This window comes from Vanessa atalanta, chromosome 24 (genome assembly GCF_905147765.1).
Source record: "Vanessa atalanta chromosome 24, ilVanAtal1.2, whole genome shotgun sequence".
NCBI lineage: Eukaryota > Metazoa > Arthropoda > Insecta > Lepidoptera > Nymphalidae > Vanessa > Vanessa atalanta.
In genome coordinates, this window is record NC_061894.1 from 6,257,752 (window position 1) to 6,271,840 (window position 14,089).

At 35.6% G+C, this 14,089-nt stretch overlaps 1 protein-coding gene across 4 annotated transcripts in view; it reads right to left on the reverse strand.

Annotated features, from left to right (window-relative positions):
- Positions 1-14,089, reverse strand: part of LOC125073270 — a 100,738-nt gene that overhangs the window by 32,009 nt on the left and 54,640 nt on the right. For all 4 annotated transcript variants that reach the window (XR_007120039.1, XM_047684021.1, XM_047684022.1 and 1 more), the window contains exons 3-4: positions 13,232-13,419; positions 12,676-12,771 (exon numbers count right to left, since the gene is read on the reverse strand). Coding sequence is in view for 3 of the 4 variants with exons in the window: in XM_047684021.1 (XP_047539977.1) it covers positions 12,676-12,771; positions 13,232-13,419 (284 nt within the window). In the remaining variant the exon portion in view is untranslated. The remainder of the gene's footprint in view (positions 1-12,675; positions 12,772-13,231; positions 13,420-14,089) is intronic.

The window sequence follows — 14,089 nt, forward strand, 5'->3', positions numbered from 1 at the left end:
TTTCCACTTTTGAATCGTCATTAAACAAACTATATCCTATATGATGCAGATTCCGCCAAGAAGAACCGGCAAGAAACTCAGTAGTTACTATTTTTCAACATTCAAAAATACAAAGTTATGTTAGTTAAATACAATTATATTTGTATGTATGTAATACATAATGGAATATGACAGGGAAATTATGTCGATGATATAATCATGTCCTGCTCGATTTCGGTCCCGATGGTCACCCTCAAGTGACCAAGTGCGCAGGAAATATTATAGAGCACATGTGTGTGCAAACAAAAATGTACTCTCTAGTTTCGTAATCCAACGGATCTTCAAATCCTACACGACCGGGAACAGTTTCAGCGAAGGACCAAGGGCTTTACACACTTTCATCTTTTTTTTAATGGTAGGAGGACCATCAATTGGGCCACCTGATGGTTAGTCACCAACGCGTATAAACATTACTACTGTTATAAATAATTACCATCCCTTACTTCGCCAATGCGCCACCCACCTTGGGAACTAAGATGTTATGTCCCTTGTGACTGTAGTAACACTGGTTCAAAACGGAACACAACAATGCCAAGTGTTGCCTTGGCGGCAGAACTTCTGACGTGAAAACCATCAAGGAAAACTATTTAATTCAAGCTGCTACTGAATTACAGAAAATAAATTATTCGAACGTATTATTGAGATAGCCAATATTTGAATAGCTGCTTATATTTTTAAATCTGACTCTACAGAACACACACAATATACTGCTGCGTATTGCCACGCGGTCATTTATTTATTTATTTATTCGAACGACAACGTTATATAATACAGAGTGCACCTGTGTTTGCGCACAGACTTGTGCACTATTATATGTCCCGCGTAGTTGACTGATCTACCTTGAGATTTCCCGCCGTAGCCGAAAACAGCAACAACATTATTATTATAATTTAAATTTTCGTAGAGAATATACATTTAGACATTTTTAACTTTGCCGTTTCATAAATTCAAATCATTCGTAAAAAATACATTGGTAAAGAAGGCATATTATTCGATGCAAGATTATATTGATGATAAAAAAGCTTGGTGTTAATGCTTGTTGCCTTCCAAGCCGGAGACATAACATACATATATAATTGTATTTAACTAACATGACTGTATTTTTAGATGTTGAAAAAGAGTAACTACTGAGTTTCTTGCCGGTTCTTCTCGGTCGAATCTACATTCCGAACCGGTGGTAGCTTCATTTAAATAGTTTGTAAAATGACCGATCAAAAGTGCTTGTAAAAGCCTACTTGAATGAAGTATATATTAATTGATTGATACACTTTTAAGATTTGTCTCCCAGTTCTGTTACAAAAACATTTATGACAATCAAAACATAAAAAAACTCAAAACATTATCGCTAACAGACGGCAATATTTAATTCAAAGGATACGATTGTATTATTTTTCTGTAATTTAGTAATCGCTGAACCGATTTGGAAAATTATTTTTTTTGTTTGGCCCCTCACTAGCACTCTCATTTTTATCCCTTTTAAAATATCATCCCTAAGGGTGTTTTTTATGGGCTGGAATTTTATATTACGATTCGTTATATGACATTTATAAGTTGAATATTACCACCGACTATAATAAGTTCGGTATACAGAATCTACCTAAAACTGAGAAAAACTGACTAAGATATATTTATATTATATATATATTAATGTAATTGCATATTAAATAATTCGTATAACATATGTACTTGGTGGTGGCGCTTTTTGATTACGTACCATAACATGTTATATTCAAATTTTGTGTTCCGGTTTATAAGGGTGAGTGAGCCAGTGTAAATACAGACACAAAGGACATAGCATCTTAGCTCCCAAGGTGTATGGACGATGTAAGGAACGCCCGTCTACCTAGTAATAAAACAAATTCGTTTATTTGATAAAATACCGCGGATCCATTTAATCGTATATGTTTATATTATAAGTGACTTTTTATAATTATAATGGATGGATAATATGCGTGGAATTAGTACATACTCATTATATATATTTTTATGTTTTTAAATAAGTATAATTTACTTTAAACTTCATATAAAAATATAATATATAATGTTTTATAGGCAAATATTAATTATTCTATCTTAATTAGTATTATGATATTTTTTTCTATATAAATAAAATTACGAAGCGGTGGTAGATTTATATTTAATACATAAACTTGCTTACAGAGCTCACTTATATGAATTTAAAAAAAATTCGACCGGTTGATGTTTTTGTTGCGTATATTAAAATATTTTTAACAAAACCATATTATCAAATATACAATTTTAATACATACTTTACAATTTATTACATAATTAACGAAAAAACATATGTTCGTATATTAGTATCGAAAAGTGTTTTACAAATATTTTTATCAACCTGTAAATTAAACGAGGAAATTTCTAGATATGTTTATTTAACTATTATCATTTACTGAGTTTAATTATATATGATATTTATTCTCGTAACAGTTACCTTCGATAATATACATAAACTCCGAACGCTGAACTCTACCAGAAGAAACATGCAAGGATCCGTTTACTAGCAAAAAACATAGATTTTTATTGTTGAAGTTGTTAACGATTGAGCCAAAGACAGATTTATAAATTAAAAAAAAAAAAAAATAACATACATTTTTCGTCACTCCTTAGTCACATAAACACGACACCGAAATCCGTAAAAAAAAAACAAACAAAATATTTCAAAATATCGATCGAATAAAAAAATATATAATTCAAATTTCGAATTAGTTCTTTCGAACGGCGACGTTCGCTCGCGGCGAATTTATCCGCGCACTATCTACGCTTAGCAGTTGGTACCTCGAGCGAGACCGTGTGAAGTGGTGACTATGGCGGGCCTGTCCAGATTAACAATGCGATTTGAGATTTAAATGATATAATACAAGCAAATGAGGCAAATCGCCAGACTATTCGATAACTAGGATGTCCACTTACAGTGTAGGACTAAATGCTCTTTCTTTGATTTTAAAATAATTACTAACTTTATGACAAAAATTAAACTTCTACATTAATGTAATTAACGTTCACCTACACCTAGAGTAATGAATACTTTAGTTAACAACAACAAAAAAAATAGACATTTCAATTTTAAAAAATTGAGATCGTTTACGTTCTTGTATTTATTTTGTTAAAATTAAGATTAGTTTAAGGATGTACATCATTTCTATTAAGGTTAACAAAATAACTTTTTTTTTAAATTTTGGTCCTTAAATATTTTTTTTTCGTCCTCACATTCACCCTACACACTGTATATTGTTAAGGACAAAAACCCTGACAATCATTTCCAATAATACAGACAAACAAAATTATATGTCAGATAATCTACTTTTTTAATTACAAACGTATTTAAAAACTAATACATTAAAACATTTATATTTTCTATAAAATATTTTCACGGTGGGAACGTAGCCTTCAATCTTCATCACGCAAACGTCAGACGCTAATTATTATCAATTAATTAGATCCTGATACAATAAATAGGCCATCATTAAAACATTTTCCCAATTATATAATTTTCTGAGATTAATTATACATGTAAGAGACGAGATTGCCACTGGGCCATCCCGAAATCATCGGTTAAGGCGTTATAACCCATTTAAACCGATGATTTCGGGTTCAACCACTGCCCCACTGAATTTTCTAATTAATATTTCTAAGTGCTTAATTTGTTTTTTATAATTCATCTCGTGCTCGGCGGTGAAGGAAAACATCGTGAGGAAACCTGCATGTGTCTAATTTCAACGAAATTCTGCCACATGTGTATTCTGCCAACCCGCATTGGAGCAGCGTGGTGGAATATGCTCCAAACCTTCTCCTCAAAGGGAGAGGAGGCCTTTATCCCAGCAGTGGGACATTTACGGGCTGCTAATGTAATGTATGTAATGTAAATCTTGGTGTGCGTGAGTTACGCTTAATACTACTTTAGTAGGTGTTAAAAAGCGCGGAACTAATACTTGTACATTTAAAATACAAAGTTATATCAGTTAAATACAATTATATATACTTATATAATTGTATTTAACTGAATTTGAATTTATGAAACGGCAAAGTTAAAATTGTCTGCGGATTTTTATTATTTTTCTTGTCACGTTAAAATTATAAATTTAAAGCAGGTAAAACTTTGAAGCCACTTACATGATAATATACTAAAACCTTTTTCCGAAACGTGCTGCATTTTCTGGTACAAGTTTTACGCATATTGGTCTCGTTGTATAGATTATTACGGAGAAACAATTCGTTAAAAAAATAAATATGATTTTTATTCGGAACGACTGAGCTAATTTAACGAGGAAAAATATAGATTACTCTCTACCATCAATATCAAAGATGATTCCTATTCAGTGGCGTAGCTACCGTAGGGCCAGGTGGTGCAGTGCACCAGGGCCCCGGAGCTCAGGGGGCCCTCTAACCTAAGCTTTGAATAGAGATGACATATGGATTTAGCCTACTAATATACGTCTCAATGTATCCTGTATCCTATTTTTATTCCTATCTATAATATTGAAGCGCAATATAAGTTAAAGAGGGGTTGAGGGCCCGTTTCTTTTTCTATGCACCGGGGCCCTTGTCCACCTAGCTACGCCACTGTTCCTATTACTATAAACGTAACATTTTAAAATCAGTAAAAGTATAAAAAGAATTTGGAATACCTCTTTTTTGTTATTTAATGTAGAACGATCACCATCGACCGTAGACATTGGTATTGAAAACATATTAATCTTTATCCAGCGCCACCGACCTTGGGTACCTAAGACGTTATGTCCATTGTGTCTGCAGTCATACTACCATACTCTCCAAACCGGAACTCAACGATACTATTGCTGCTTGGTGGTAGAATAAACGACGAGCGGTGGTACCCAATTGGGCACCAAGTGAATATAAATCGATAACTTAATTACAAGCTATTTGAAGTCGACTTAATTATGTTAACATAATGATTTAATTAGAATTCAATTGAAAACAAGTCTTTCCAGATTAGTAAAGAATCGGCGCCATGGACAAGGTTCCCGGCCATATGTTAACCATGATAAACATGTCCATATAAATTCCAATGTCTCATTGGTCTAGTGTTTAAGGCGGGTAACGAGTAACTGAGTAACGAGGCCCAGGAACGACAAGCCCGAACAATTAAAAAAAATATATATATTGGGTTTGAGTTTATTTCAGGAAACGTCCCGGAGCCCATAAAACTGTTTATCTTGTAACTCTTTCGAATCAAGTCCGATTTGGTATTCTATCGGATTATGAAAAAGAGATTGCCTACAAACTCATGCGCTACTAGTTACCGTCCACGACTTCGCCCGCGTGTAACAAATAGTAACAAATCCCATGCTATTGTTGCAGTTGTTAAGTAGCAAATCCAGGGCAAGGGAACCGCTCATTACAATCAGGAGAATATTTCTTTGCCAAATATCATTTAAATAAGTTCAGACGTTCTGGCGGGATTTAGTAACATATATCCATCTAAACTTTCACATTAATTATTAAGGCAACGTCCCGCTCAATTGGCGATTCTCCCTTCGGATTGGTCGCCGTGACTGAAATCGTTCAGGACCTTATAAAAACTATATTAATATCATATTTCTTCATATATTTTTAATATTATGAACATCCATGATGATAACTAATCATTGATATATTGGTAGAAAAAGCGACCTAAATCGCGTAAAAACGGAAAGTACAGAAAAACTGGTAACTACCAACAGTTCGTTCTACTAGTACAATAAGGATCCCGCAAATACTTTTAACTTTGCCAATTGATACATCAAAGCCTCATGTTAAGAAAAAAATTGAAGCAATGTACTCGATAAGGAATTATATAGTTGATGAAAAGGCTCAGAGTGAAGATCGGTTGATTTTCACTCAGGGTAATGCAATTGTACAATATCCCACTGCTAGACTAAGGTCTCCTCTCTCATCTTATCTGCTACATGCAGTTTCTTGTTTCTTTTGTTTCTTTCGCCGGTTCTTCTCAGGTCAGGGTGTTTTCTTTTTCCGAACCGGTGGTAGTGTTTAACTTGACAATCAATAAGAAAGTGTAATACTTCTATATTGAATAAAGGAATTTGAGTTTGAGTTTGAGTTTGAGTTTGAGTTTCCTCACGGTGTTTCTCTTCGATCACGAGATGTATTTAATAACAAATTTAGCACATGAACATTCAATGGTGCCTACCAGAACTATTCACCACTGGGCCATCACGGCTCATTGGTTGAAAGGAGTGATTTATTGTCTGGTTCATCTATAATCTACATTTTAAACCGATTGTAATATTATATTTAATTGAATCTTAAAAACTTACAACGACAACAAAATTTTTAAGATAGTAATTTAAACAAAACATAATTCACGGACCAATCTGACTATATAATTTATATATGTAACGTATCATGTGAAACGTATTTGCGCCAAATGAATTTCATTTCAGTCACGTCTATAGTCACATCTTCATCTTCATCATCGGGCATCTTCGTTGAAACGATAGCATTGCGTATTTGAATACACCAAATACGTATGCAAAGCTGTATTCCGTCGCGAGGTAGTTACATCTGTATATGTATATAAAAACTCGTCCCTCGGTATGCCGTGTTTATTTATTGCAAAACATAAAATAAGTATTTCATTGCAATTCTCGGAATGATCCCACGTCCCGGAGCTGATTGTATTTTAAACGATCTTTTCGAATATACTATTTGTTAGAAACGAATTCGTTAGAATGAACGTCACCTTGTAAGATAAGGATACGTCATTGACATGTATTACCTTAAAAATTATCTTAATCTATATATAAATATTTATCTATTCAATATTTATAAATTGACTTAATGGTAAGCCCATCCACATAGGTAAGGTACCACACACTCAACAACATTCTACCGTCAGCCAGCAATACTTGGTGTGTTCCACTTCGAATGGTGAGTGAGCGAGTCCTGTAGTTATACAGGAACAAGGGATATAACATATTTTGTGGGGCAATGTATACGCTTCTACAACAGGATCCCAGAAAGCGTACAAAATGCTTCTGTTGCCAAATTAAAAAAAAATGTTAAGGAACGCTTGTGTGCGAAAGGTATAAACTATACAATTAGTGAGTTTATGTTTGATAGCACACTTTAACGATCCACGACAACGATCCCCTCCTGGCTGTTTCTATTCATATACAATTATGTATCTAATTAATTAAAAAAAAAGACCCGCTGAGTTTCTTTCGCCGGTTCTTCTCAGGTCAGGGTGTTCCTTTTTCCGAACCAGTGGTAGTGTTTAATTTGACCATCAATAAGTAAGTGTAATGCTTCTATGTTGAATAAAGGAATTTGAGTTTGAGTTTTGAGTTTAAACACCTCCGTGGTCGTGTAGTGTGTACACCGGTAGTCATGGGTACGCCACTCCGAGGTCCCGGATTCAATTCCCGGCCGAGTCGATGTATAAAAAAAGTTCATTAGTTTTCTATGTTGTCTTGGATCTGGGTGTTTGTTGTACCGTCGTTACTTCTGACTTTCCATAACACATTTAGCTACTTACATTGGGATCAGAGTAATGTGTGCGATGTTGTCCAATATTAACACCTTAGTTCCCAAGGTTGGTGCCGCATTATGTGATATAAGGAATGGTTAATATTTCTTACAACGCCATTGTCTATGGGCGGCGGTGACCACTTACCATCGGGTGGCCCATTTGCTCGTCCGCCTACCGATATCATAATATATATATATATATATATGTATTATATGCACTTACTCATCTTTTTACAGTTAGTTAATAACGGTTTGTAATGTATATTCTACACAAAGATAAAGGCAAGGACCTCAGTATTATTTCCAAATTTATGAGACAGTCACGGTACACGGTCAGCCAGAAACAGTCACGGTAGCATGCGAAAGCGATGCCGTGGCACACGCCGACGAGACGGCGAGGGTACCGCTGGTTTTTTAGTGGGTATTCCGGTGTACTAAGCGTCCTGGACACCCCGTAACGTAATACGTTTTTCACACTGTCATACGCCTAGACTTCAACGGATTGTATCGAACAAGGGATGACGACCCCGCAGGTGGCGTCGGTTTGTATGTACTCTGTAACCTAACATATAATCGTTGTCAGTTCATCGGGAGAGTCTTTAAGGACGCCTTTTTGGAACGCCTAAAACGGCCTAGAACGGCTCGGAAAAGGCTGAAAGTCCACTCAAAGACAAACAAGACATTTTAGTCCTCAGAGAGCCTTATTAGAGGCTGATGATCGACTTAGATTGACCATCATCATCGATTCAAATGTTCTCCTTTTTATGTTAAAACTATACCTACATACTTAAATTATTATGAATATCATGTTTTCTATTACAAATATTTCGATAATTATTTACATACAGAGAGAACAAATTATTTAGCCAAAGTCACGTGCCATCCGCACGCACGACAACGGAGATTGATTACACGGTCGAAAGGCATTAAATTTAAAAAACAAATTTAAAGGATAAAAAATAACGACAAGTTAAAGATTCGAAGTTGGTATTTTGGTCATTTTGAGTCTTGACGCGTTTTAATTGGTTAACCGATTCATTGGTCCTCGGTCTTGTGGAACCCCAATTACCTACCTATATTATTTTCTACGTTTTTTATATTCATAGACTATAACAATATCCCTTTTACTATAAATATATAATATAACAAAATTATTAACAACTAAGGCGTATTATAATGTAGAGGTTTATACAAACGATAGAAGAGCTTGGTGTTAATATTCGTTGAAGGTCACACAAGATACACAAATAAGTATATGTTTCGATTGAAAAAGAGTAAATACTGAGTTCATTGCCGTTCCTACTCAGTAGAGTTATCATACCGAGCCCGTGGTAGCTTGATATTAAAATTAGCATTATAAGATTCAAAAGAGCTTATAAGAGCCTACTTGGCCGAAGACCCGCCTGGGTATGTACCACCCACTGATCAGATATTCTACCAACGAATAGCGTTACTGAATAGTGTAACTACAGGCAAAACAAACATAACATCTTAGTTCTCAAGGTTAGTTAATAGCAGTGGCGTAGCTATCGTAGGGCCATGTGGTGCAGTGCACCAGGGCCCCGGAGCTCAGGGGGCCCATTAACCCTAAGCTTTAAAAACTCCTCAAGCTAGAAAATTTCGACCCTGCTCACAAGAGTTCTTTTTTTCCTATCTATAATTTTAAAGAGAAATCTATGTAAGTTAAAGAGGAGGTAGAAAGAGGGGGTGAGGGCCCGATTCGTTTCCTATGCACCGGGGCCCTTGTCCACCTAGCTACGCCACTGGTTAATAGTAAATCGAAACGCGAAGTTTCGCGGGCGATCCGCTTGTAAACCATGAATATTATAAATTTACTTTGTTACATTTAAATACAACTCATACCACTTAAAACTTTATTCGTCGTATCTAATTCCAAAATACATCTTTATACTTTTGATACTTAGCGTTTCGTCCTGTCGACTGATGACGTAGACAGACAGAACAACTTCTGTCGAAACCGGTTAATATATTATACAAAATGGGTAATATACATCGTTAAACTATTAATTATACAATCATATCTTACCGCCTAATGCAACAACACCGTGTAAAAATTAAAAAATAATACGCCTGACCGTCTATCACAAAGACTTAGTTTTACTTTTTCTGTCCGTCTGTCTATTGCTCTTTAACGGCCAAACCACGAAACGGAATTTACTTAAACTCCAAGGTATGAGACGTAGGCTACTTTTTATGACTAACACCTGACAGCGAGCCATCAAAACACGAGCAAAGCCCCTGACGATATCAAGTAAGAAATAAAAAATTAAAAATAAATGCAGTAAGAGCCGAGATGGCCCAGTGGTTAGAACGCGTGCATCTTAACCGATGATTGCGGGTTCAAACCCAGGCAAGCACCACTGACTTTTCATGTGCTTAATTTGTGTTTATAATTCATCTCGTGCTCGGCGGTGAAGGAAAACTTCGCGAGGAAACCTGCATGTGTCTAATTTCAACGAAATTCTGCCACATGTGTATTCCATCAAACCGCATTGGAGCAGCGTGGTGGAATATGCTCCAAACCTTCTCCTCAAAGGGAGAGGAGACTTTAGCCCAGCAGTGAGAAATTTACAGGCTGTTAATGTAATGTTACTAAAAATTACATTTAGCGACATCTAGTGTACAATTTATAAACGTCAAAACACGTATCGATAAGACACTACACAACAAGTTCCTCTAAACACAAACAGATGGCGCTGATTTGATATAACACATCCCATCAAACACATACAAAAACAATCCCACTGAACAAAACCCGTATCGTATTACCTCTGACGTCAATTTGTTATCTTTTAATCCAATGATCATACCATTCCGTTTATCTGGACGCTATCATTTCTGTTGATTAATGTTATTATGGTAGCTGCATACATATTATTACATTGACTTTCTCGTGTGCCTAGTTATCTGTATTTATAAAATAACATGTCCCGACTGACTGATTCTGTTAGGGCCATAAAATTTGGTGAGTAGGATCGTTTTATTGAGTAGACGCCCACTAAAGAAGGAATTTTGGGAATTCTACCCCTAAGGAAGTGATAGGTGTTGAAAGTTTGTATGGAAGTCAGTCATTTTTTTCATTGGAGCTGGTCGTGAACTTCCGCTCGTATCTAATTTTCCGTCCCATCGGATTATGAGAATGACATAGGGTTCGCTTAGATTAGGTGATTTGGTTCAGTATGGTTATTACGGCTAGAGCATATCGCGGATTGATATCAAATCAAATAAAAAAATATTAGCATTAGCATTAGCAGCCTGTAAATTTCTTTAAAATTAGACACATGCAGGTTTCCTCACGATGTTTTCCTACACCGCCAAGCACGAGATTAATTATAAACACAAATTAAGTGCAAGAAAATTCAGTGGTGTCAGCCTGGGTTTGAACCCGAAATCATCGGTTAAGATGCACGCGTTCTAGCCACTGGCCCATCTCGTTTAAAAAATATATATAAATCAGTATTATGGACCTATGCCGTAACATAATACTCCATAATACTGATTTATCGACTGCAACATGTATCAATCCGCAACAAATATTTAATAGCAACAGTTGCTAACCTGAATAGCGCCACTGATGGCTTGTCTCCCTTGGTAATGGTCGCCGTCGAAATCAGGACATCGTCATCGCCGTTACATTAATCGTTTTATAATTTAATTGCTACATTGGATTAAGAGAGGATTCCCTTCGATTTGGATTAGCGTTTTTTTTTTTTAATTAATTTAATTATAGTTCTTTGTCAAAACTGGTACGCGTTAAAATACATTATTTGTAATTCTTCCTGGATATTCTTCAAGCTTTTTCACAAAAAATAAAAAACCTCGTATGTGCGTACAATATACAAAAGTACGGCTCATTGTAATGGTCTATTCTAACAAACGATGAGACATTTTTAGGGTTTCGTACCCAAAGGGTAAAACGGGACCCGATTACATATGAGACTAAGTTGTTCGTCCATCTGTTTGTCCGTCTTTGGCTGAATCTCATAAAACTTGATCGTTATCGTTCAGTTCAGACGAAAAAGCACATTTATTAAAAAAGTACATCCTCTCACATCTTTGTTATATATAAAAGACATGTGTGCAGTATTCTGACTAATTTATTGTCTAACAACTATAATACATAGATATTTATTACTGGGACTATCGTTTCATAATGTAGAGACGACCTCACGCTAAAGCCTGCACCACACCGCCCCAATCAATATTGAAAACTAGTGACATCATTTTTAAAACACTAAGTCAATAAAAAAACATTTATAATTGCGTATCTAACTGAATTATAATAATAAATTTAAAAGTCATTGTTATGACATTCTAAATTGATATCACGAAACTGTGGTGACCACAGATAACTACAACCACAGACGCCACATAAAAGTATGTTTATTTGAAAGATATATATCAGTCTGCCCGTGACCACGAACACTGCAAAGTGCTCGAAACGTCGGGATGTTAAAATAAAATAATTAATATACGCGATTAAATCCGTTAAAAAAAAAAACTAGTTTTATTTCAAGATATATATTTAATTCGAAAAATGTATGTTTATACATATATGTGTAATACAAATGGACATTTTTTTTTAATTGATTTTCAGGCCGGATTTATTACATAATTGTATTTAATTAACAAAATGTATCTCAAATATTGGAAAACAGTAACTACTGTCTTTCTTGACGGTTCTTCTAGATTCAAGCGTCCATAGCGCAATGGTTTACAGGCCGCCTAGCGATGTAAAAAACCGCAGGATCGATCCTGACCATTTGATAACCTGACCACTCCTAACACAAGTGGTAAGCTTAAAAAGAGGGGAAAATAGGAATACTTATAATTCCTTAATTATTTCAAGCATTGCTAGTATTTTTAAAAAAAAAAACTGTTTTTTTTTTGTAACAAAAAAAGAATATTTGAAATGGTGTTCATTTTAGTTGAATTTTTGATCGTCGTTGAATTATTTAAACGAAACCGTACGAAGTTATATCCGAGATTATTTTTACAATGTGTGTCAAGTAACATACTTCCTGAAAGAAATCGTCATAGCAATGAAGCCGCCTTTTAACTTGCTAAATATCCTGTACAGTAAAATTTACAAATAATTATGGGACTTACCTCTGCCCAGAAGCAGACGATGAGTGACGATCCAGACATCATCAGAGGGTAGTAAGCTGATAGTAGACTAGTCGCCCAACCCTCTTGGAATGCAGACTGCGGACAAAAAGTTTTTACATTTTTACTAAGATCTTTTGATTTTTTTTATGGTAAGTCATCCGCTCTTACTAAGCTTAATTATTATTTTAATTTAATTTATGTCATTCATGTAGGTGGACTGGCAAATGGGCCAGATGACGGTAAGCGACCACCACCGCCTATACACAGTAACTATAAGAAATATTAAGTATTCCTTACATCTCCAATGCACCGTCAACCTTGGGAACTATGTAGTTATATACCATTACTAACAACAAACAAACAATAAAACAACAACAAAGAAACACAACATTACTAAGTATTACTGTTTGGTGGCAGCATACCTGAGTGGGTGGTAACTACCCAGACGAGCACTGAACAAAGCCCTACCACCAAAAGACAAGTTGATCGGAGACAAAACACATAATATGTGGATGGTACAGTGGTACTTTGTAATCTTGTATATGAATCAACTTACCGGAGACACAAAATACGCGCCGCGGATCAGAGACGCGAGGAATGCCACCAGATACAACATCTTCTGAGTCGTAACTTTGCAGGCCCTCAGGAAAGTGGGCGCCTTCAGTCGCCTGTACTCGGTGACGACACATATCGTGAGCTGGACTGCGCAGACGAACGCAACCAGTAGGAACACGCCCCCGATGCCTGGAACGAGAAATAATCAGATTCACCATTCGTTCATTAATAGATATAAATGTCCCACTGCTGAACCAAGACCTCCTATCTCGTGGAGGAGAGGTTTGAGCATATTCCACCACGCTGCTCCAATGCGTTTTGATGGATACACATGTGATAGAATTCCAATGAAATAAGACACATGCAGGTTTCCTCATGATGTTTTCCTTCGTCACTGAGCACGAGATGAATTTTATTTATTGAATTATTGACTGTAATATGACGATTCGGAAGCACTTTTTTAAGCCAACCTTTATAAAGAATATTTTGATTTGATTTAATTTTTTTTTCTGTTTTAATACAGTTGACTCTCGGATTCAAAGGTTAAAATATTCATTAATTAAATCTACCCATCAATATTGCCAGTTTTACGCGAATCGCTAGCATATAAATAAATACTATTATATTCTAAGGTAGTAGCCGCTCGCGGCTTCGTTCGTATTTAGGGGTTGGTCGTCTGATGTTAGCCAAGAAAAAGTAGCCTATGTCCTTGCCTGTCCTTCCATGGAATTCATGCCTGCTTCATACCAAATAACATTCATCAGCATATTCGTTCAGTGGTTTCGCCCTGAAAGAGGAACAGGCAGACAGACATACAGACAGAGTTACTTTCGCATCTATAATCTTAGTATATTCATAT